A 23232-nucleotide genomic window follows, 5' to 3' on the forward strand; every position below is an offset into this window, starting at 1 on the left:
GGTCCAGGGATTACAACTGGTGGCACGGCCACAGAGCAGAGGACGCTGTGACCAGGATGGCCCCCTGCTACCGGAAGCTCTCTGAATCCCATCACAAGTCCTCCTTTTCCCCCAATTCAGGAGATGCGGTTGACTTAACAAACATCTCTGGAAAAGTGGAAACAGCCCTGCGAGATCTGGGCTCTCAGGCATTCACAGCTCAGGATAAATTCACGCCTTCAGGCCGCCCTCCGCCAACACTTGCGGACAGGAGCCTCCCGGGCAGCGGCAGGGCCGGCACAGGGGAAGTGATGCCTTGGAGCCAGCCTGGACAGGAGCTGACGTGGGGCGCGAACCGGAGGCACCAAAAGGGGGATGTGAGGTCGCGGGGGGGCGGCAGGCAGTTGGATAGAGAAGGTGCCAGAGCTGAAGCTGGAGCCAGAGCACGGGAGGGACGCCCGGATCACTGAACCCACCGAGTCCAGGTGGCCGTGGCTGGGCCAGTGCCCGCAGCGTGGTGGAGGGGGAGGACAGGACACTCACCAGCTGCTCTGACGTGAGGCGCAGGGTCTTCTTGTAGCCAACGCTGGACAGCAGCGGGGGGCGGCTCGTGCTGGGCAGCCTGGCAGACGCGTGCTCCTCCTCACTGGAGGATGACTCATGCTTTATTCTGGAACACACAGTGATGTAACTGCCAATTAGGAAGTACATCTGGGTAGCCATTAAAAATGCATCAGGCCAGGCTTCCCTGGTGGCGCAGTGGTTGAGAGTCCGCCTGCCGATGCAGGGGACACGGGTTTGTGCCCCGGTCCGGGAGGATCCCACATGCCGCGGAGCGGCTGAGCCCGTGAGCCGTGGCCGCTGAGTCTGTGCTCCGTGACGGGAGGGGCTACAGCAGTGAGAGGCCCGCGTACCGCAAAAAAAAAAAAAAAAAAAGCATCAGGCCAGACTCGATGACGGAGCCCATCGGGTGTCTCCCGGTGCCGTCTCTGGGTGGTCACTGACCAGATGCCGTCACTAACGCCATCCATGCGGCTCTGCATTATTCATCCGGGACTGCCTCTCCTCATTCACCCTGTCATCATCACTCTACTTTAAACCAGGAGGCTCCCGTCCTGATCAGCTCAAGCTCCCTCCTGGCCTTGGAGGATGCTCACATTCCCTCTCTTGCCGTGTCCCAGGCTGCTGGCCAAGCACAGGAGCCCAAATTTCCTGCACGTCCAAGCTGACCAGTTCCCAGTACACACCGCTCTAAACGCGCAATCCCAGGTAACGAGGACACTCTAGGCCTCACGAACAGGTGCCGGGGGAGCCAAGAAAGGCCCCCCGATGCTCCCCTGGACTCCTAAGCAGGCTCCCCAGGAGCCAGAGCCGTACCTTATTCACCTGCACAGGATCCAGCGCCCCGAGCGCTTCTGGACTTCTCCACGTGGTCGGGGCTGGGAGGTGCGGGCGGGAAGCAGGCTCATTTTCTCTAAATAGCTCAGATAAGGCACGTCAGCAATTAGCTGTCCCCTGGGTCCAAATCCTGCTGTGGCATAGTCCCCAACCCAGCAGTACTAGACCTGCTTCCCGGGACCATTTTCTTTGAAAATGCCGTTAACGCCCTACAAAGTGCTCCGTAGACGTTTGTTAGGCTAAATGGAGAAAGCTAGGCAGCCCCAGAGCAGGCCCCGCCCGACTCCCGGGATGCACGCCTCCCCCCGGCCCCCCGCCCCGCCGCCAAGCTTCTGGCTCAGCGCATCCCTTTATGCAAGACAGGCACACGGGGCTCCATCTTAGCTTTGCATCTCAGTGAACTCCTGCCCCCTCGCCCTCCCTTCCCTTCTACCAGGAAATGACTGGGTATTTCCTCTGCAGTCTGTTGCTTTCTTGCCCCATGTGCTCGTTCCAGAAGCAGCTCCTACAATCTGATACTACCCCGCACTAGGGCAGACAAGAGGGAAGACCCCATTACGCGGCACCCCGCTTCTGCGTTCTTTCTACTGGCTCCTTCCATGTCCAGAATGAGCCGCCCCTCCCCAGGCCCCTGCTCCCGGGGCCCTACGAGGGGCGGCCTGTGGGCTGCGGGCTGGCGGACTGGAGCTCATGCCACCGATGCCTCTAGGCACCACGCCAGGCGTGGAGGATACAGCAAGCGGCCTGGCCCCTGCGCTCCCCGGGGCTTTCTGTCTGAACAACCACAACAGAGCTGGACAAGTGCTACACTAAGAAGGCAGAGGACATCTGAGAGCAGCCGGACGAGGGGTCCAGGAGCTACACAGAACAATCTGGGCTGGAGTCACAGATTTGCCCATCAGGGGGACACAGCCCTGGTGAACGAGCCGTGGGGACAGGTGACTATGTCCACGGAGAAAGAGCACGTAGCCTAGAATCCCGGTTGGTCCATGGCGGGTTTAAGCTACAACCGGATGAATGAATCTACACCTGCGACGCTGGGGGCCGGTTCTAGGTAGAGTGGAGACCTGAGAAGCCCGGGTTTGAACCCCAGGAACTTCAGGCTGTGTTATCCTGCTCAGACTATTTTCTTTCAGACTAGATCTCCTCATCTTAAAGTGCAGGGGAGCAAACGGCATCCCACCGACCAAGAGATCCCGGAGGCCGGCAGGTACGAGACAGAAGGAAGTGGACCGGGAAACAGGCGTCCCAGGAAAGGCCTCACAGCCTCAGGATTCCCCTCTGGGCCTCAGTGGCTCATCTGTAAAATGACACAGAAGTCCCTTCCCCTTCCGACCTCTGCCGAGCCTACAAACAACGCTGATCCTTTTCAACCAACGACCTAGAGGCTGGTTTTCAGACAGACGGGTACACGTGGTCCTGGCGCCAAGCGGCCTGACCAGTGCCTGGGTGGGAACCCAGGAGATGAAGCTACAGGCCCCTCATTGAATTGGAAAATGTTTACGTTCCACGCAAACAGTTTGGTGGGAAATGAGATCCAAATGTGAACTGAAGCTCTCAGTGGCAACAGATTGATGTGAGCCTCTGCTGGTGGGATGCGGAAGCAAGGCAGAAGAGCTCTTATCTCCATCTGCTGCTTTAAAACAAAACCCGAAACGCCTAGATCGGTGCGGCATGCCACGTTTGAGGGAGCGCGGGAAGGAAAACACAGATACGGAAACTTGCCATGGGAGCTGTACACCTGAGCTGGCGGTGCCGGCTTAGGGCGAGGGCACGGTCATCTGTGGACCTGGCCACCCCCTTCCCCACTCCTGCAACAGTCCTTAACGTCACCGGCTTCGCGGCGTCTGCAAGGAGCGACAGAACGAAACAAAAGGGCTCATCTCACTCGAGTGTCTGTGTTCCGCCAAGGAGCTGTGAACAACACTGAAGTTCGCACTTGTCAGTGTGCAGTTTTTGATGGTATTTTAATGACTTGCATGGTGACAAGCTGTTTGCTCAATTATGAGGCTTCAGGGACTGTTCTGTCAATCACAAGTCTGTCAATTAGGAAAGCACTCCGACACTTTTTTTCAGTCAACTGCATGAATCTAATTAGGGGACTAGGATGCCAGTAAAAATGAAAAGATGTACACTGCTCAGGAGACTTTACACAAAGACTTTTCAGAGCCTCAAATCCTTTTCGCAACAGTCAATTCTTCGTGTTTCAGGTTTTGTAAAAAAAATGTAGCCTGACTAACTAACTCAGAGTGGCCAACAGCCAAACTCTATCTAAGAGGGCAGAGCGTTTCTGTCAACATCTGAATAGGATCATATCAGATACTAAGAAAATCCGAAGCGCTTCAGATGGACTGTGTCAGCCGATGTTCCAGCTCAGGAAGAGCTGCAGGAGCGCCCTGCTGCCTCCTCCACCCTCGGCCCACCGGGCGGCCTCCGGGAGCGGTCACGCGGCTGGAAAGGAGAAGAACACACAGCCCGTACCAGCCACCGTCGTGTTCTGTCCCTTTTAAACCTCTCTGAGCCCCTGGCCAGCCTTCCCCAGGTCTCAGACTGGCATATCACAGGCCGGATTTGGCGGACATCCTGCGTTTGGCCCATATTGTGGAGTATAATTTTAAACACTTGCAACTGCATGGTTAAGATGAGCCTGGGCTTCCCTGGTGGCGCAGTGGTTGAGAGTCCGCCTGCTGATGCAGGGGACACGGGTTCGTGCCCTGGTCTGGGAAAATCCCACATGCTGCGGAGCAGCTGCGCCCGTGAGCCATGGCTGCTGAGCCTGCGTGTCCGGAGCCTGTGCTCCGCAACGGGAGAGGCCACAACAGTGAGAGGCCCGCGTACCACAAAAAAAAAAAAAAAAAAAAAAAGATGAGCCTGTGTCTTCCAGGCCACCACAGAGCCACCCACCCTCCTGACCACAGGCACAGCCCATGTGGCCTTGTTGGGTTTCACGTTCTGCACCTCCTTTCTCATGAGGCTGCCGTGAGGATTGGATGAGCCAACACCTGCGGTGTGGGTGTCAGTCTTGTGCCCATTTCACAGATGAAGGAGGAAACACCGAGGGGCTGATGAATTCGCCAAAGATCATAGAGAAGAGTGACAAAGTCCCAGCTCATGCTGCCTCTTCTGCTTGGAAATTACTGCAGGACACAGAGGGTCTCAAAAAGAGCCCCAGGAGAGCAGGGTATTTCCAGTGCAGCCAAACTGCTGGTTTCAACTGCTCAGGACAGAAGGGTGGCATCTTTGCTTGTGTCTCCCTCCTTGGTTGCTCTGGGAACGGACAGCACGCTAGTTCCTTCCCTCAGATACGGGAAGGAGTTTACCCAAAGCCAGGACTCCAAGCCGGATCTGCCTGACTCCAAAGTCTGCCGTGTACATCCTGCTGCTTCAAACACCTACTTACCGAAAACCCACTGCCTTCTATCCTAGCGGCCTCCTACACCCCCTCAGGACCGCGCATTTCTAGCCCGAGCTCCACCTGCCTTCCCCCCTCCAAGCTCACTCAAGGTACACTCAAAATTCCAGGTCGGGAAGGTATCCAGAAAACCGTGCTGGAAAGCCCCTCCCCAGAGAATGAGCCAGAGATGGAGGGTGAAGATTGGAAAAGAAACACACAAGCTCTTCAGCCCTGCTCCCTTGTCCAGGGCAGACCGGCAGGGGGTCAGGCGGGAAGGAACAGCGCCAGGGCACCAGCAGAGGGAACAGAAAGGGTGTCCTGTGATAGCATCCCCGCCGACAGCCGGCCCTGCCATGCAGTTTTATCAGGTCCTGCACACTCTTCTCCACAGAGGACGAGAAAGAAATCAGACTGTTTCCTACGTGACACCTACATGAGTTTCTATTTCCAACAATGAGTTCTAGAAATAAAATAGTTTAAGATACAGAGCTCTGGCCAGGAATCCAAGGACTTGAAATCTAAGCCCGCCTCCCCTAGGAAACAACAATATACTGGAAAAATCTCATCAGTTCAGTAATAGCACATTGAAGACATGCCTGCTCTGGGTCAGCCGCTGGCTTGGCCTCTAAGCTATAAAGAGGATAGAGGGCTTCCCTGGTGGCGCAGTGTTGAGAATCTGCCTGCCAGTGCAGGGGACACGGGTTCGAGCCCCGGTCTGGGAGGAACCCACATGCCGTGGAGCAACTAGGCCCGTGAGCCACAACTGCTGAGCCTGCACGTCTGGAGCCTGTGCTCCGCAACAAGAGAGGCCGCGACAGTGAGAGGCCCGCGCACCGCGATGAAGAGTGGGCCCCGCTCGCTGCAACTAGAGAAAGCCCTCGCACAGAAACGAAGACCCAACACAGCCGTAAGTAAATAAATAAATAAAATTTAAAAAAAAAAAAAAGGATAGAGATATGCATCTTGCCCTCAATGAACATGTTAGCATCTTCTGCCTGCTAAATAAGAAACGCAACCCTGGGTTTCTCAAGCACAGGAATACCAGAAGGGTGAGGTCATATGTAAAAGGTGTTATACCAGCTCAGATCACTCAGCGTCAATATGCAGTAACACCGTCGAATTAGAGGGTGACGGTATGGCCCTCACAGTAGTTACCCTCAAATCCCGTACAAGTAGGTTACCCTGAAGACAAAACACGACTCATACGATCCGTATTATCAAACTCTAAGGGCTCCTGTACAAGTTAACATGAATCCCTATCAACACTTAGGAAAGTATCAATGTAGGTCCTGGTAAGCGTTTAAACTCTAGAGAAAGGCAAGTTCCTTCAGAAGGGCAACTTGTTTTCATGCCCGTTAACGCCGCTGTTCAACCTCATCATCATTATTTACCACCACTGCTCCCACCTTTTGTAAACGGAGGGCTAGCACATGCCAAGAGCACGAGGGGTGCTCGTTACATCGTCTCACGCACGCCTCACGTTTACTTTGGAAATTCGGTATCTGAGGAGCAAGCGCTTCCATCTGATTCTTGGGAACAACCATTTGAGTAAATTGCTCCAGGTCATTGAGTAAAGGACAGAGCCAGGTCTGCAACCCGGGTCCGTCTGGGTCCAAGGCCCGGGCTATTCGGTGAACGCTATCAGCATCTGTGCCTTGACCGTAGACACGGAAAGGAGCCGCAACGCCCCAAGGTGACGTGGCACTGTACCTGGTAGCCATGCCCAGCTGTGACGGCTGCTCCCCAGTGCTGTGGCTCTTTCCTGCTAGGCACTGCTCTGGCTTACTTTCCTGGAGAAGAAGAAGACAAAGAATCATGAACACACCAAAGGGAAACCACCTACACAACCACTGGCGCTCTGTGACGGGCTCCTCAAAGTCCAGAGCAGGGCCCCAGTGCCCTCCCCAACGGCAGCGCCCCCACAGGGATGGTGGGTCCTAGTTACTCCTTTGCTTAACCGTCTACAATTAAGCTGAGAAGTATTTTTGACAAAAATAAGTCTGTTTTCCATAAGTATTCTTGGCACCAAACCAAACTTCATAATCACTGTAGCTTATGCAAATGCTCTATCAAGGGCTGCTTGGAGACGCGAGGGCTTTCAAAATATTTTCTTATAATTGCTGATAGAAATGCCTGAAAATATTTTCACACCATATTTTGCCTGAGAAAAACATGGGCGCATTCTCTTTCTCAATACCGCATGCTCTTAATAGAAGATGCTCCTTTGATGTACTGGAAAGAGCTTTGGAATTCTAAGAGCTCTGGGCTCAGTCCTGCTTCCCTGGCTTAGGAACCTCGGGCAAGTCAGGCAACCTTCTGGAGCCTCGTTTCCTCACCAGCAACACAGGGATGATGACATGCCTCTCCTAGTGCTGCCATGGGGACCACAGAGATGCTGCAAATAAGCACAGAGCCTGGCCCACAGCAGGCAAGGGAGGAGGAGAACATCCACGAGCCCCACAGACGCCACAGGAAGTCATCACAGGCCAGACACGTGTGTCAAAGGCCACAGAATTTACAAATTTCATGATCTGTGGTCATTTGGTCAGGGGGTAGAGATTGATGTTTTCAATATGAATAAAGAAAATGAGTGATAGAAACTGTGTAACAGGGTGATGAGCTTAACATTTGATGGGGACAAGCTATTTTCAAATATTCTTTAGCTTTTTATAAGCATGCAAATAACTGATGTGAGAACAGGCCCAGTAATGTTTAATTTATCTGTTGAGGCAGGTAACTTAGCCGCCACTATTAACAATTCTTTATTAGACCAGTACAAAAATGTGTATCTATCTGAAATATATTTCAGGTTTTTAAGAGATTTCATAACTCTTCCTTATTGCATGCCGTATTCTCCTCAGTTCCAACTAATGAAGAAACTCTGGACACTCTGCAAGAATAGGTCTCTGAAGTAGCCTTCTTCTTAAATTCTCGAACATTCTGCTCTCCAGTAAGAGAATCAGAAAGGCCCCTTACACCTTAAGTCTCCTAAAGTAAAGCGTGTGCTTGCTCTACCGTGTCTATACCCCTTGGAGATAATGGGACAGTCAGTAAAGCTCAGGTACGCCAACAGAAAATGCCCAAGAACAGTTTTATCTTGATGAAACCCTCCCAACAGACTCTTTCCCTTTGAACTAATGAAATAAACAAACTGAGCTCCTGGGATTTCTTTTACTCTTATAATAACCAACTTGCCCGCTGCCCTTGGGGTTTCTTCACACTAGATTCCAAAAGTACAATCAGCATTCCCTCAAATACCTGCCGAACCCCTGCTCTGGGTCCCAAAACGGGTGCTCGGGAGACCCCAGGGATCCAAGCCACGAGCACGTGTGGCCTCTGCCTTCATGGAGTTTAGGGTCTGGAGGGGACATAGGGATGTTAATCAAATAGTCGTACTAATCGGGGTATAATTATAAACGATGAGAAAACCTGTGAAGGAAAAGTTCCCAGGCAGGGTTAGGAGAGCAGAGAACAGCAGACTAGACGAACCTGCCCAGAAAGGGCCATTTGAGATGCTAGTTAATTAAGTGAAGAAGGGTGACAGGGGTCCTAAGAACACTAGGCAGAGAAATAACACATGCAAGAGTCCTGGGGTAGAAGGTACTTTCAGCCAGGGACACCAAAGCACAGAGGGCAGGGGGAGAATGGCAAAGGGTGAGGCTCTACAGAGGCAGGGGCCAGGATACACAAGCCCTGCAGACCATGCTAGGGATACTGGTCTTAATTACAAGAGCGCTGCGAAACCACGGAAAGCTTTTAAGCAGGGAGAAATATAAATGGGGCCATTATACTACATAGACCAATGCCAACTGCAGAGAATGAGGAAGAAAGGGCAAGAATGGATACAGAAAGACCGTTTGGAAGCAATTCTCGGAGGGAAGGTGGCAGCCTTGAGTTGTGGGGTGTGGAGCTAGAGAGAAATGGAAAGCCTGAGCGATACTTAGGATGGTAAACTGACAGGAGGGGTGAGGGAAGAAGGAAGTGCTAGCCTGTGGGTGGACAGTGTGCCATTTGCTGACGGTGGTCCAACAAAGGAAGAACTCTAGAGAAAACCATCAGATCGATTTCAGAAATGACAAGTTTGAAGTACCTGAAGCGTCCACGTGGAGGTATCTGCCTAGCTGGCTATCTGATAAACGGACATGGAGTACAAAACGCCCTCCTTGTTAATAAAAATGGAGTCATCGCATGGGCGTGAATGAGGCTGCCTAGGGAAAAACAGGCAGTCGAAGCAGGAGAGAAGGCTCTAAGACAACCCTTGAGGACCCACTTACAAAGGGGCTGAGCCAGGGGAGGAACAGCCCCCGAGGCGGGGGGAAGACCAGGCAGACACACTGGCACAGAAGCCAAGCAAAGCAAGTGCTTCCAGAAATAGGCTGAGAGGTTGGCAAAGATCTGAAACAAATTATAGGCATTTATAGAAATGGAAACCAAAGCCACCAAAGTGGAACGACTAATGGGAATTAGTCTAGGCTGTTAAGTCTACCTCGTTAAAACTGTTCTCACAAGCAACAGGAAGATATTTAACTTAAAAAAAAAAAATTAAACATCACGTTGAATCTCTTCTTTTTACAGATGAAGACACGTTACAGAGCAGGAGTGACCCGATCACGGTCCCCAGGCTGAGAGGTAACAGAGCCAGGAGGTGACGGCAACTCTGCTCACCGCTCCGGGCCCTTCTCCACCTCCCCTCATTCTGTGCTGCCTTTGCGTACCCCGTGGCAGGCCTGACTCTTGCACACTCAGTGTGATGGCTTCTTTCACTGACACGCGCATGGAGACAAACCCTACTACCCAAACCCAAAATTTGCTGAGCTAAGCAGGAACACTCTTGTTTTTCAGACTCACCTCTTTGATTGTGCTGTTTCTTCCCCTCCATGAAAACCACCATCTTCCTCCCTTTCTGGGCATCTTATCCCTCATGATAGATTCCACCGTGGCCTGTTTTAAATGGATGGTAACATAAATAATGGAACCAAAAAAAGATCAACTTAGCACATTCAAACCAAAAGACACACACATGCAAATTAAAGTAAGATTTAAAAAAAAAAAAAAATCAGAGAAAACACAACATACTATTTGTGAATTAAAAATTTTTGAGAAGCAAAACCTAATGGAGTCCAAAATTACATTAAGATAACTTAAGCATGAAGACTTAAGAAGATGTTAAAGGAATCAACAAACAACAAATAAAATACAACACAACAACAACAGAAAAAGAAAGCATTGAAAATCATTAGTGATTAGTCAGACCAGAGGTTTTCAAATTAAAGTGGTTTACTGATTAAGATATTGTTATTCTCAATAAGATGATTGTAAAATAAAAAATGAAATGATTAACATGAGGTATAGGGTAAACAGTCTTCAACAAAAGGTAAAACGCACAGGATCTTTTTAGCAAATGTAAGTTTCCAAATTGTGGCACACTGAGTATTAATAGATGCATCTGATTTAAAAGCTCAAGGATTAGAAAGAAAATTCATACTCTTGCCCTAAATAAATGCCAATGGAATAGGAGGAGATTAAATGTTAATTAATAATTTTCTTTGTAAACCAACTGTACTTTAATAAAATAAATTTTAAAAAAATAATTATAATTTTCCACATATTTCCAAAGAACAAAATAGCCATCTTGAGGCTAATTCCAGGACCAAGGTAAATGTTATCTAATTTCCTTTCCTTGGTTTACAGAACTATCAGGTAGCTGATACCTCAGCTAGTAATGAAAGAAAGATTTAAGTCTTTCAACCGAACGAGTTGCAGGTAAGTGGAAAGAGAAATAATTCACATATTTAGCCTGACGTGTGCGTCTTTCTATCATTTAAAAATCCCTACCTGACACAAAAGAAAACCACAAAATACACCAAAAAGCAAACCATGCATACCCAATTCATGAACAGGACAAGTCATGAAGATGTCAATTACCCTATTCTATCCATAAATATAACAAAACTCCAAGTAAAAAAAACTACCAGGATTCTTTCCAAACCTAGACTAACTGATTCTAAAGTTCAATTATAAAACAAACAAAACTCGCCAAGAAAACTCAGACAGAATAATAAGTAGGCATGAGCCTTCATAAAATTTATTTTATTAAAATACATTTAAAAACCATAGTATTTAAAAGAACACGGTGTTGGGACATGAGTAAACATGTTGATGCAACAGAAGACAAAGTCCAGAGATGAATCTAAATTCACGGAGGAAGTAGTCATATGATAGAGTTGTAACTGCCTATCAGCGGGAGAAAGAGTTATCTAATGAAAGGTATCGGGATAATTAGGTAGCTTTGACAGACCCTCTCGGTGGCTTCCCTGGGTGAATCATCCCGTTTCTTTCTTGCCACCATAGCCAACACTTTGCTCGAGAACCAGACTACACTGTACAGGATGTTCTGGGAAGGCAGGCTCAACTCCAGGGGAGGAACTTCGATGGGTCAGCACCACTTCGACTGGCCATTCCACCGTGTTGCCATCAACTGGCTTGGAGGTGGTCATGTGACCAAGTTGTGGCCAATGAAACGTGAGAAGCCTGCCTCTATCCTTCCTATTTTGGATGCGAGATGATGGGTAAAACAGTCATCTTGGGATCGTAAAGGGGAAGCCAAGGAAATCAAAGAAGCTCACCCAGACTCATCAAGCCTGAAACTACCAACCTCTAACATTCTTACTATGCCAGATAATAAACCCCTATTATTTTAGGCACTTGTAGTCACTCTGTTTCTTGCAACCAAAGCATATCCTAATTCAATAACCAGCTGAAGAGAAAAAAAAAAAACTGATTTGGGTCCTGACACCTCACTCATGACTCTCAAAATATCCAAGTGTGATACAAAACCCAGCAGCCACAAAAGAAAACGGTGAAAAATTCTACATATAAAGATAAATTCTGTATTAGATAAACACTGAAAACAGAACGCAAAAAATTACTGACAACCTGTAGGAAGATTGAGAACGCCTACCACAAAGACTAATTTCTTTAAGTTCAGGAGGCATTTCTTTTTCCGTGAACTTTATCACTAAATACCTAGTGCATTGTTCTTTCTTCTTTTTGAGCTGTTCAGAGCTGAGACACGTAACATACAAGTCTGTCCTGGGCCACAGATGCTACGCAGAAGCTGCCGAGGACAAAACAAAACCCGCTCTGGAGAACATGCCCTCGGCCCCGTCCAACAAAGGATACTCACAGATAAAGCACCACCAAGGACGAGGTCACAATCCCAAAGCACGCACACACACAACCACAAAGGAGCGAGCAGGGGCTCAACGAAGTCGGATTAGACCTTCAGGAACCTCAGAGATGAGAGTTCCGACAGACCACAACATCCACAGCAGCACAAAGCGCTCGCTAAGCACATGAGGGAGGCAAGCGTGAGACGTGGCCTCTGCAGCAAAAAGAACGTAGCATCTGGTAGAAAGACTCAACGCTGGAAAACGGTCAATCCCAGGCGAGGCCCAGGGAGCCGGCAGGGGGAGGATGCGGGCACAGCGGGGCCGCGGCGGTGCGTCTGCCCCTCGCCCTGCCTCTTCCCTGCAGCCGCTCACCTGTGCTCAGGTGCAGCTACGAGCTGCCCAGAGCCCGCACCTGCTCCTACTCGGCCCATCGGCCCCAGATCCGCTTCCTGGCTGAGGGACGCCTCATGCTGAAGGTGACACCTGGCACCTGGTACAGCGCTTCCCTGCGCCCAACCCTGCTGCCTGCTCCCACCCTTTCTCCCCTCATCTCCCTTGGGCTCAGACGTCGGCCCGTCTGCTCTGCCTCCACCTGTGTCCCTGGCACGGCGGGTGCGGGGACAGGGGACTGGAGGGGGCAGGGCTCAGACCGGCACTGCCTTGATTGCGAGGACGGGGGAAGGACAGTCAAGGTGCAAGAGAGACCCTGACGTTTACACCCTTGGACTTCCGAACAGCACAGTGTAATTCACCTCGTGGTTTCTAAATTAAAAGCTAAGTTCCAACCCCCCATATTCATCTCGCCATCATTTTCCATGTCCCTTTCTGTCTCATGGTAAAGCTCACCTTTGGCAAAGGTTTCTGGAAGGCCTGCATCGCCAGGAGCAGAGGTGCCGCCGTCGTCCAGTTATAGTACCTGACACAAAACAACAAAAAAGATGTCAGAAGACCAAGGCTCAGACTGAAAACCTCATGTCCTGAGAAGCGGTCATGGAAGGCTCTGGAACCCTAGCTGGGTCCTTAAAGAGCCCATGACTGTGGCCAGCACCCCGGCCCAGCCCCCCCACATGCCCTGCCCTTGCAGGAGCCCCTCCTCCATCAAACCCACAGCGGCCACGGCTGTCTGGCACGACGCACGACGTGGCGGGCGACCAAGAGGCCAGCTGAGAGCAGCCTTCGCCCCGCAGCGCATCAACCACCAACGCGCTGGGGCGTTTCTTGCCACCTTTCAAGGAAAAGGAAACTAGGGCCCTCAGTTAACACGTAAACGTCCATGGCTTCCTCTTGGAGAGAAAAGTTTGCCAACAGTCTGTAAAAACACGTGCACGCCCCTTGACCCTAGACAACGAAGCTTTCACGGGGTGTGTTCACAGTCTATCGTGCGACACCCGCGCATCATACGGGCCGAGCCCCACGGGCCAAGGTTGTGACATCACACCTCCCATCATGAAATCTCATGCAGGTGAGTGTAGACGCCCCGGGATCCAGTTATGTCAACGCTCTCGCTATATGGTGACACAGCATTTTGCCAAGAGTGACACAGCATTTTGCCGAGAGTGAAGAGACAGCAGTAGACTTTTAACAGAGACTTAATTTCACACATTTCCAAGAGCTATCGTCCAGGTCTCTAGGGTTGAGAAACTGAAGCTGAAGCATTATCACACGACAGCTGCAATGACTTTCGGGAGGCACTTACTTATTCCCGATCTTCACCACAAGGTTGGGGTCGTCAATGAGGGCAGGGTTGTCCACAAACTGCTGATATGACACGGCCTGTTCCAAAAACGCATCTGCGAAAGCAAGCACAGGGGAAACATAAGGAAAAGTTGGTTCAAAAACCAGGCCTGTTTTTCAGTCGCTCACGTTCACAGGTATTTTGAGAGTTTATACATTCCAACTGTGCAGACAATCCTATAAAATCTATTTGCAAAGGGGGCTTCCGTTACTTTGGGGGCAGTGTCTGCACATAAATGGAGGGAGGTGGGGCGTTCGGAGGATGGGGGGCAGGCTGACCCTTAATCAGTGCACACGCGCTTACGCGGCAGCAGGCGCGTGGGACTACGGTAAACACACGTGTCTGCAGAAGCAGACGACCGGGGAGCAGGGCTCAAGGTCCGGCCACCCGGGTTTAAGTCACAGTCACTGGTGTGACTCAGTTCCCTCACGTGTAACGTGGGAATAGGAACCTCGCCTACCCCCTCGGTAGTCGTGAGGATGAACAAGTCACCAATGAAAGCACGGTGACCTGCCTAAGGCAGGTTGGGGGTGGGAAACACCCAGGGCCACCAGGGCCAGGAATCATCAGCTGGAATGGCTGACTGCATCGACTGGGGGTCTCAGGGCCACCTCACCACATAACTGGCGTAAGATGCTGGGACACCACTGTTATAAGTAGGGTGGGTGCCCCCTTCGGATGCAGCCGGGATGTGTCCCAGCACTTGCTCAGACATCCCTCCCTCCTCCGGCACTTCTGCACACTTGCAACGTACTGCGTTTTCCCCGTGTTGACGCTGCCGCCCTGGGACACCCCTTGCAGGACGGGCACACGCTGTGCTCTGCGAGCACACTTGACGACCCGTGACCCCAGTGGCTTTGCTGTCGCCTGGAGCCACGTGTGACCCACAGAACCCTGAGGTCAGCCAACTGCCAGGCAGCAACATTCGGGTCCTGAGCAACAGTGGGTCACGTGTGCTCCACTAACCGGGCCAGAGAACATCGCCCGTGACCTGAACGCATTCTAGGAGCCCAGGCTTCGAGCCGTTCCCAACAGCGGCCACCAGGGGGAGCTCTTGGCTTAAGCCCGGCTCCGGGACGGTACCTTTGGTGATCTCCCTGTTGTCGCTGAGGCCGCCGCACAGGGAGATGGCGATGGACGGCAGGTCCCTCAGGCTGTCCGAGGTGCTCTCCATGCCACTGTCAGCGCCAGAGCTGCCCACGGACTGCGGGGACTGGTTGGCTGAGCGGGCTCCGTTGTCGCTGGCGTGTTTTGTGAGCCCAGAAGGGTCTCCGCTGGAAGCAGAAGAGTGGAACGGGCTGTGAGGTCTCACATGGGTAGCAAGGGGCTCTGGCAATCAGAGGAGCCAATGATTTCATCCCAGGACAGACTTTCATTCAGGCACCATGACAAAGACAGACAAGCTCAGTGAACGACCTCAGGAGGGAAGACGGTCATTTTTGGCCTCTACGTCTCCCTGCACCCTCTCCCAGACACACTGAAACCGACGGAAGAGAAAGCACGCTGTCCTAAGAGGCCACAGTCCTCTGCTACATGCTCCGAGGATCTGGCCCTCCCTGCAGATCACGGGAGAACTGAAGATGGGCCCCCAATGGCCACGGGGGACTCTCCCCTGGGGAGGGACAGGGCCACACAGCTGCCCGCTCTTGGCCACTGATTCGGGCTGCGGGCCACTGACCACTGCGACACCACCCTGGTGCCATCGGGGAGGTGGCCTCGTGCCTGCGTTCCCGCTCAGGTGCCACCCGGGGACACGCCCACCCACTCTCATCTCCACAGAGGGTCCACTGCTTTCACTGGTTTCTTCTCACAGTAAACCGTGAGCCTCCCGCGGCCTTTGCTCACTCACTTTCTAATCAAATGTAAGGAAAAGGCGGACTCCCGGATTAATATTCAGATTACAGAAACTGATACGAAGAATAAAAAGGATGGTTACTTTTTGGGAAAATACAGGGCAGCGACTTCAGGATCCATGTCTGTGAGGTCATCCAGGTAGACGCCGTCGGCACCAAGGTGTCTGCTCCGTTTGTCTAAAACAGCAAAGGGGTCAGATCAGAGCACCGTTCTCCAGAGACAACCTCATGGACTTCTGAGCATCTCCAGAAAGGGGACTTGAGCACAGTGTGCAGATGCTGCAAGAAACCCAAGAGCTAGAAGCCAGCGGCACAGCGTCGCCACCGAGGCCGACGGCCCAGGTTCGCATGCGGCTCCCACCCTCACCAGCCGTGTGGCCTGGGCCGGTGGCCTAACTTCGCTGAGCCTCAGCTCCCCAGCTGGGAAGGACCTGAAGAGTACTAAGCACTCAATATACTGACACGATTACTATTGTTATTATTATTGGTATTAATGGCATGGGTTTTGTTGTTATTATTATTACTAAACAATAACGCTTTCGTTAAGCACTTCCCCATCAAGACTCTGAAGCACAGTACCCTAATGAGGGTACCATCGGCCCCTGGGCACCATGACTGCAGCCTTCCAGTTTACTTCTGCTGGAGAATTACGTCACTGGTTCATACAAACCTAGAACACTGCACAAAGCCACACGGCTAACAGACAGGCTTAACGTCATTCCTCCAGACAGGCAACCAGGTGGCCATTCAGCTATATGTAAGGAGCCCCCACTACGTGCCAACCACTATTCTAAGTACCACGGAAACAGGTAAACAGACCAAAAAGATTCTTGACCTTGTAGAGCACATATGTTCTAGTAGGGAAGTCAGGCAAAAAAAGAAACAAAGGATCATTTGAAATAGTGACACACAGTACGCAGAAATTAAAACAGGATAATGCACTAGAGAGAAACTAGGGGCAAGGGGAGAGGGGGCACAGATTAGCTTAGTCATCAGCGTCTTGTGCAGTCCCAGAGTGTGCTGGACCCCAGCACCCCTGACCTGCACAGGGCGGGGCTCACCACACCATCCCCGAGGCCTCCTTCAGGCCGGATTTTCTATGACTACATTCTGAGAACTCACATATTCAGCAAAAGGGTACGGACCGAACAGGAGAGATGTCCTGTTTCCACTCTGAAGCACCCCGAACTTTGGGGGGAAGAAGCTGTAGTTTGCCGAGCCCCAGGTTCGCAGGAGGGAGCTGGGAAGCGCCGGCATTCTCACCCTTTTTCCTAGAAGGCGAATCCGTCTTGCTGGCTGTGGGGGCAGCACTGGCGGAGAGGGCTTTGGACTCTTCGATCGTAGGCAACGGGGGCGCTGCAGCTCCTAAGGCCTCAACATCTTCTTCGTTCGCGAACTCAACCTCCGTCTGCGGCTTGTTCTGCTCCAACAGCGGCTGCACGGGAGACGCCCCAGCCAGTGTCGGTGACTGGTCACTAAACGCGTCTGAAGATTCACTGTGGATGGCTTGAAAGTGCATCTCATCACAGACTTCTCTACTGTTCAGCGGGCTGGACTCTTTCATCTTGTGTGCAGATGACTAGATCAAAGGGGCAGGGAGGGAGAGAGAAGGTCAGAGAGAAACTGAGTCACCGAAGAACAACCGGGCAGGCAAGGATCTCCAGAGCCATGCCCACACTTGGCAGGACACGGTGAAGCCTCGGAAGTCACCTGGTGATTCCGTACCTGCCAAAAGGTCTGGAAACCAAGGACAGTACTTCCAAAGTGAATGAACTTTCACAGAAAACATCAACTACCAAAGAGCAGTGAGTGAGATTAGCAACAGAACGCAAACGTCCAGCAGGAAGATGGGAAGTGTATTCACACCACAGGGCGTTTGCAGTAATAAGAATAACAAGTGAATTACGATTACACCCAACAACATGATGAATCTTGCAAAACTAATCTCTGCTGTTAGAGTCAAGATTGGGTTTATCCTGGGGGTTTGAGGGGGGAGGGCGGGCGGTCAGTTGGAACAGTAACTGCAAAGGGTTGGAGGGTTTCCAAGTTCTGATTTAGCCCCACTTCCTGGCCTGGGTGCAAGTCACGTGGACACGTTCACAGTGTGAAAATTTACTGATCTCAGCACTTAGGATCTGGGTATTTCTCTGCCCGTGTGTTGTATTTCAACGAAGTCTACCCCCCCAAAACGTGAATGAACAAGGGCAGACTTGGTGGCTGGTTCACATGAGTGGGAAATTAGCATTTCTGTCTCTATCTCTCCAAGGAGTTTCCAGTTATGGAAAAGATTTATCCAAACAGAAACCGAAATGCCATTTGTGGGCCAGAAAGTGGGGAGAGGGTATGCATTTCTGTATCTGATCCCACAGCTTCGAACACAAATGGAAACAATGCAACAGCGGATCTGTGGCCGGAACTGTTTTGCCAGAAGAAGTGATGGGTTTGCACTTTCGTGCCGTTTCTCCAGCAACAAACGACGTGAATTTGTAAAGATGGTTGGCTGGGTCAGCACTACCACTTGTGGGCAGAGAAGTCATCATTTTCCGTGAAAGTTAAATAACCTAGAAAGCGAATTAACCCCCAACTCCAGCCGCAACAGACCTAGTCTCCAAAGAGCTGCCCTTCTTGAGTCATAATAGAAATGCTTTCCATCTTCACTCACTCACTCATTCATTTATTCATATCACAAAGACTTACTGGGGATACAAGAGGCCGTAGCATCTTCCAAGGATCTTACAATATTATTATTTTTTTTTAAAAAAAGCCCCAGCTTGCGATATAATAATATAATTCAAGGTTCTTGTAACACATTGGAATATGAAATAAAATTTCTTGAAAGAAAGAACTGTGCCCATTACATGTTTTTCCCAACTACCTTCGGTGCGTAGCAGAATTGAGCAGGCGGCGGGCGGGGGGGAACTTACCTTTGCGGCTTGGGGCAATTCTCCCCAAAGCCAGAGCATTTCTAGATTATCCTTTTGCATTGTCCTGTCCACAGACTTGCTGACCAATTCCGAATCACTTTTAGGTGTTGAAGGTCGGGAAACTGAAGGACTTAAGAAAACACAAATGCATGATTAAAGTGGGAAGGGAAACATTTAAAACTTGTTTTTGGCCCAGAATTCTAGGGTTCAGGAGAGCCCAGAAAAATGCACCCAACCCGCCACTGCCTTATGTCCACGGCTTCATGACTATCCCCTCTGTGGCCACCAGGGGTCGACAGAACACGCGCCAAGGGGGAAGGTGCTCCCAATTTGCATAGCCCTGTCCCAACCTGCCGCCAAATTCCAAGTAAGTAAGGATGAAAAGAAGGAGCATTTAAAAGGGCAAGTTGGAAAAAAGAGAGATGGAACGGGAAACTGATCATGGGCCAACTTTACCACAAATAACTCACTAACGTGGCAGGGACCTCCAAGCTGAGATTTTGCAAAATATTATCTCTTCCAAGAATACTTCAAAGATTCCTATTTGCTAAGCTCTTCCTGCAACAACACATCATGATGCTTAATTCTCAGACCAGCTTTTACGTGGCTGTAACTTGGGTTTGCCTCTCTGCGCTTTCTACATTTTCATTCCTGAGCCCTGAGCCGTCATACCTCTGTCCAAGCACAGAAACCATCACCTTATCTACAGAGTTCTCACAGCCTTCTAAGCAACAACCGGAGGAGAAGGACCCATTTAATTATCTCTGGTCTTCCGTCTCCTGCACCGTTTCCTCTAAGATGACAGTTTTAAATGATGTGAGAAAGCAAGCCCCTGTAATTTTCCTTTTGCACCTTCTCTCACAGACCTCACACAGTCTCCCCTAAGTCACCTCTCATCCACGTGCTTGGTTTCATTTATCTGCTCGAGTTAGATGTCAGCTCCAAGGGAACAGAACTTTCCTGCCAGGACAAGGAGAGCCCGTGGAGGACACACAGCCATGTTTCAGACAAACAGGGACCCTGAATGGCTAAACTGCTCCTGGGTCTCTTTAGTCCAGCCATTCGGACAAACAGACTAAATGCTGCTTCTCGCCATCGTTTCATACTGAGGGGGACGCTGGCTGGTTCCTCCTCCCTCGGCACCCGGTGCCCTCCACCCATGTCAACGGCACGTGGCAGCCCTCGGGCTCCGCTTGGCCAGTCTGCATAGAGGAGGACCCTGAGATAGCATACCGTGGGCGTGTAAACGATGGGACACCTCTACACGCATGAGCGTGCATGCACGCGTGCACACACACATATACACACACACGCGCTCGTGCCCACAAGGAAGGAGTCCCCGGAGAAGGAACGCTGGGCCCTCCAGACATCTGAGAGGTGAAGCGTTCATCACCTCCGATCTGTCTTGCTTCCTCTAGTTTCCTAAGGCTGCTTTTCTCCAAACGGTCAGTGCTTTTCTGGCACCTAAGTGTCCAGAATTACACGTTCAGCATCAGTGACATGCGCAAATGGAGCGCTGTGGCCTCCAGCGAGGGGCCTTTGTGCCGACAACTGTGACCTGGGTCATTCTTTCTCCAGAGGCGTCACGGGGGAAAATCCATCGTAACTGGCTTCCCGCCCTCATCGGCGCTGCACCCAAACCTCAAATCATTTGTTTGAAAAGAACACAATTTATTTATATTTCGTTATAAATTCTTTGGAACAATACATCGTCTTACCCACCGCACAAAATGAAGTCAAGCCCTTTAGACTGGGCCTGCTCTGGAGACAGGTGTTGGCAAACGTTTTCTCTAAGACGCCAGGTAGCAAGAATTCCAAGCTTTGTGGGTTATGGGATCTTGGCAGCAACTACTCAATTCTGCCCGCGCGGTGCAAAGGCAGCCGCAGACGACATATGGACAAACTGGCTGTGCCCCGTAAAACTCTACAGAAACAGAGGGTGGGCCGGACTGGGGCCACGGGCTGTAGTTTACCAAACCCACTCTAGAAGAATGCACACGCTGAACACGGCGCTCTGTCACTCCGCTCAACTCCAGAATCCCTAACATTCTGATCCTGTGATAAAAGTTACAAGCCATACGGTTTCCATAGAGGCATGCAGGTGGGCAAATTCATATTCACAAAGGACCCAGCCCTGTGTGAGCCATAAGCCAGACGTGCCACCTGTCACGTTCACTGTGCCACTACAGTAAACGCTGGCCCCCAGGCCGCACCAGCCTCTCGGAAGGATGCTGCACCCAAATACGTGAGCACAGTCGGCGCCCTTGTTGAGAGAATTCAGATAGACAGAAGATGAATTAGGAAAAAGACTCCCAATGCTGACTGTGATCGATGAGAAAGATGGTTCCAAAATTTCTAATACGATTACCAAATATTAGACTTTTAAGATAAGGGTTGTTCAAAAAAGTAAGCTTCAAGGTCACTGATTGATTTTCATAACGAATGCATTTATTAGCCATAATAGTTTTCAGCATTTTTCCTGAAATCCCAATCAGGGACATCCGTTATAACTGCTCACAACTTAGCTGACCTCATTTGAAAGTGGCCTTTCTTCTGCACAGTAAGCTGTGAGTGAAGTACGTCCCGAGATTGGGTTCTTGAATCAAAAAGAAAAACAGTTTCCCAGGTAGACGTTAATCACAGCTTCTCTGTTCAGGTTTCTAAAGAAAACCCTGTAAGTCTACAAAGCAGGCAGGTCAAAGCGTGGGCAATGTTGAGGGAATGGAGGCAGGAATCTAAGCCCTCTGCCTCAGATGAAGACTCTAACCTAGGATCCCAAACCTTCAAGTCCATCCTATGCTATTCTCCAAAATTCTATGCTACAAATGCTGTGGAAATATCTGATTATATTACGCAGAAAGTCTATAAGCTATTTTTTTTAGGAATTTTTTTTTTTTTGATGTAGACCATTTTAAAATCTTTACTGAATTTGTCACAATATTGCTTCTGTTTTATGTTTTGGTTTTCTGGCCGTGAAGTGCGTGGGATCTTAGCTCCCCGACCAGGAACTGAACCCATACCCCCTGCCTTGGAAGGTGAAGTCTTAACCACTGGACCGCCAGGGATGTCCCGGAAGGTCCATAAGCTATTTAGTGAGTTATAATAATAACTCTCCTTATGCTTAAGCAACATCTTAAAAAAGTCTCGTAAACTTATTTGTTGAACAACCCCAGACACAAAACAGAGATCATATTCCCAATTTTCAATGCACTGTTGTATTTTTCAAAGCACTTCACAAAATTAGAAAGAATTATATGCGTGACCCTAATTTCCAGAGAGTTAAATTTAGTACTTAAAAAAAAAAAAAATCTAACCATCGACAAATGCTTAAAATGAAAGGAAAAGTAATAATCTATACGTATTTTCTTCATAAGTGATTTGGTTAGTTGGTAAAATAGATTGGTAAGAGTTAAATCTACACTTTCACTTCATAGAATCTATATGTATTTTCCACGTAAGTAATTTGGTTAATGGCAACACACAGTTCTAAGAGTTAGATCAAAGTTTTTATTATCAAAGACATCCACGGTGGGAAGATCACCCATCTACCTTTCCGAAGCGTGGAAGTGGGAAGACTGTGGAGGGCAAGAACTAGAAAGACCGCCCTCAGCCGCAGCTGCCAGACGAGGGGGGCTCCCCCTGCAATCTGTCAGGCTACTGGATGCCACGTGATCCACATTAAAGGAGAGAGAAATCACAGGTCAATTCAATTAAACAAAATTTCTTATCAATTATTTGGCTACTCTCCACGCTAACATCTTTAAGAAAGTGAAGGTACTTGGGCATCCAACAATAGCAGAGGATCACATGTTGAAATCACTAAGAAATCAACATGAATCTTCTGAACCACAGAAGCAGGACACTGCCAAGACACCCATTTCACTTTCTATTTCAACCATATGCCCATAAACGCTTGCTTTTCTTGGGTCAGAATTTAGTGCCTAATCAAATGACTTAATCCAAAAGGCTGGATAATTTGGGCTGGTAACTGTCTCTTAAAAGAAAACACATAAACCCAAGTATGGAAATGTATCTATTTATCCTAACTTGTAATTGCATTTAACAGTGGCCAGATCACTTAATCTGACGTGGTCATTCTTCTAGATTCACAGAGCCAAACATGAAAGACAGAGAAACATATTCAGGATTGTGTTTAAAACATTTGTTTAAAATGCTTAAAATTAGAGTGTTTGAACAGATTTTTCTACCTATTAGTGGTTTCTAAATATTCCACGTCATTTTCTTCCTATAAGTACTGTGTTTTTTCCCTCAGGGTTTAACTCCACAGGTCTAGGGAGAGAACGTACAAGGTTCTAGAAAGGTCTTACACCTGCACTGTCCAATATGATAGCCACGGGCTGCATGTGGCTACTGAGCATTTGAAATGTGACTGGTCCACACTGAGATGTTCTGTATATATGAGATACACGACTCCAAGGCTTATGAAAATGAGAATTGAAACAGCTCATAATGTTTTAAAAAACTGATTACCTGAAATGAAAATATTTTGGATATACCAGGTCATTGAAATAGATCATCAAAATTAATTTCATCAGTTTCTTTTCATTTTTTAAGGATGGTTACTAGAAAATTTTCAATTACGTATGTAGCTAGCATTATGTTTCCACTGGACAGGGCTGGCCTGAGGACAGACAGACCCCCATGAGGGGACCCCACAGGCCCCCAGCCCCACATTCACTGTCACGGTCCCGGCTAGAAACCAGGCATGTGATGCATCCATTTTTCTCCAACCTCAACTTCAGCACACAGCGCTGAC

General features: G+C 49.7%; 1 protein-coding gene across 5 annotated transcripts in view; it reads right to left on the reverse strand.

The window, feature by feature from the left end:
- LPIN1 (lipin 1) overlaps nt 1-23232 on the reverse strand; it is a 69470-nt gene that overhangs the window by 22081 nt on the left and 24157 nt on the right. For 2 of the 5 annotated variants that reach the window (XM_079941476.1, XM_079941475.1), the window contains exons 6-15: nt 22005-22112; nt 18456-18585; nt 16795-17110; nt 15615-15708; nt 14762-14952; nt 13640-13733; nt 12790-12859; nt 9620-9712; nt 6482-6561; nt 523-649 (exon numbers count right to left, since the gene is read on the reverse strand). In XM_079941476.1, coding sequence (XP_079797602.1) covers nt 523-649; nt 6482-6561; nt 9620-9712; nt 12790-12859; nt 13640-13733; nt 14762-14952; nt 15615-15708; nt 16795-17110; nt 18456-18585; nt 22005-22112 — 1303 coding nt within the window. The remainder of the gene's footprint in view (nt 1-522; nt 650-6481; nt 6562-9619; nt 9713-12789; nt 12860-13639; nt 13734-14761; nt 14953-15614; nt 15709-16794; nt 17111-18455; nt 18586-22004; nt 22113-23232) is intronic. The other 3 variants (XM_079941479.1, XM_079941478.1, XM_079941477.1) reach the window with 2 other exon arrangements.

This window comes from Stenella coeruleoalba (assembly GCF_951394435.1).
Source record: "Stenella coeruleoalba genome assembly, chromosome: 13".
Lineage (NCBI taxonomy): Eukaryota > Metazoa > Chordata > Mammalia > Artiodactyla > Delphinidae > Stenella > Stenella coeruleoalba.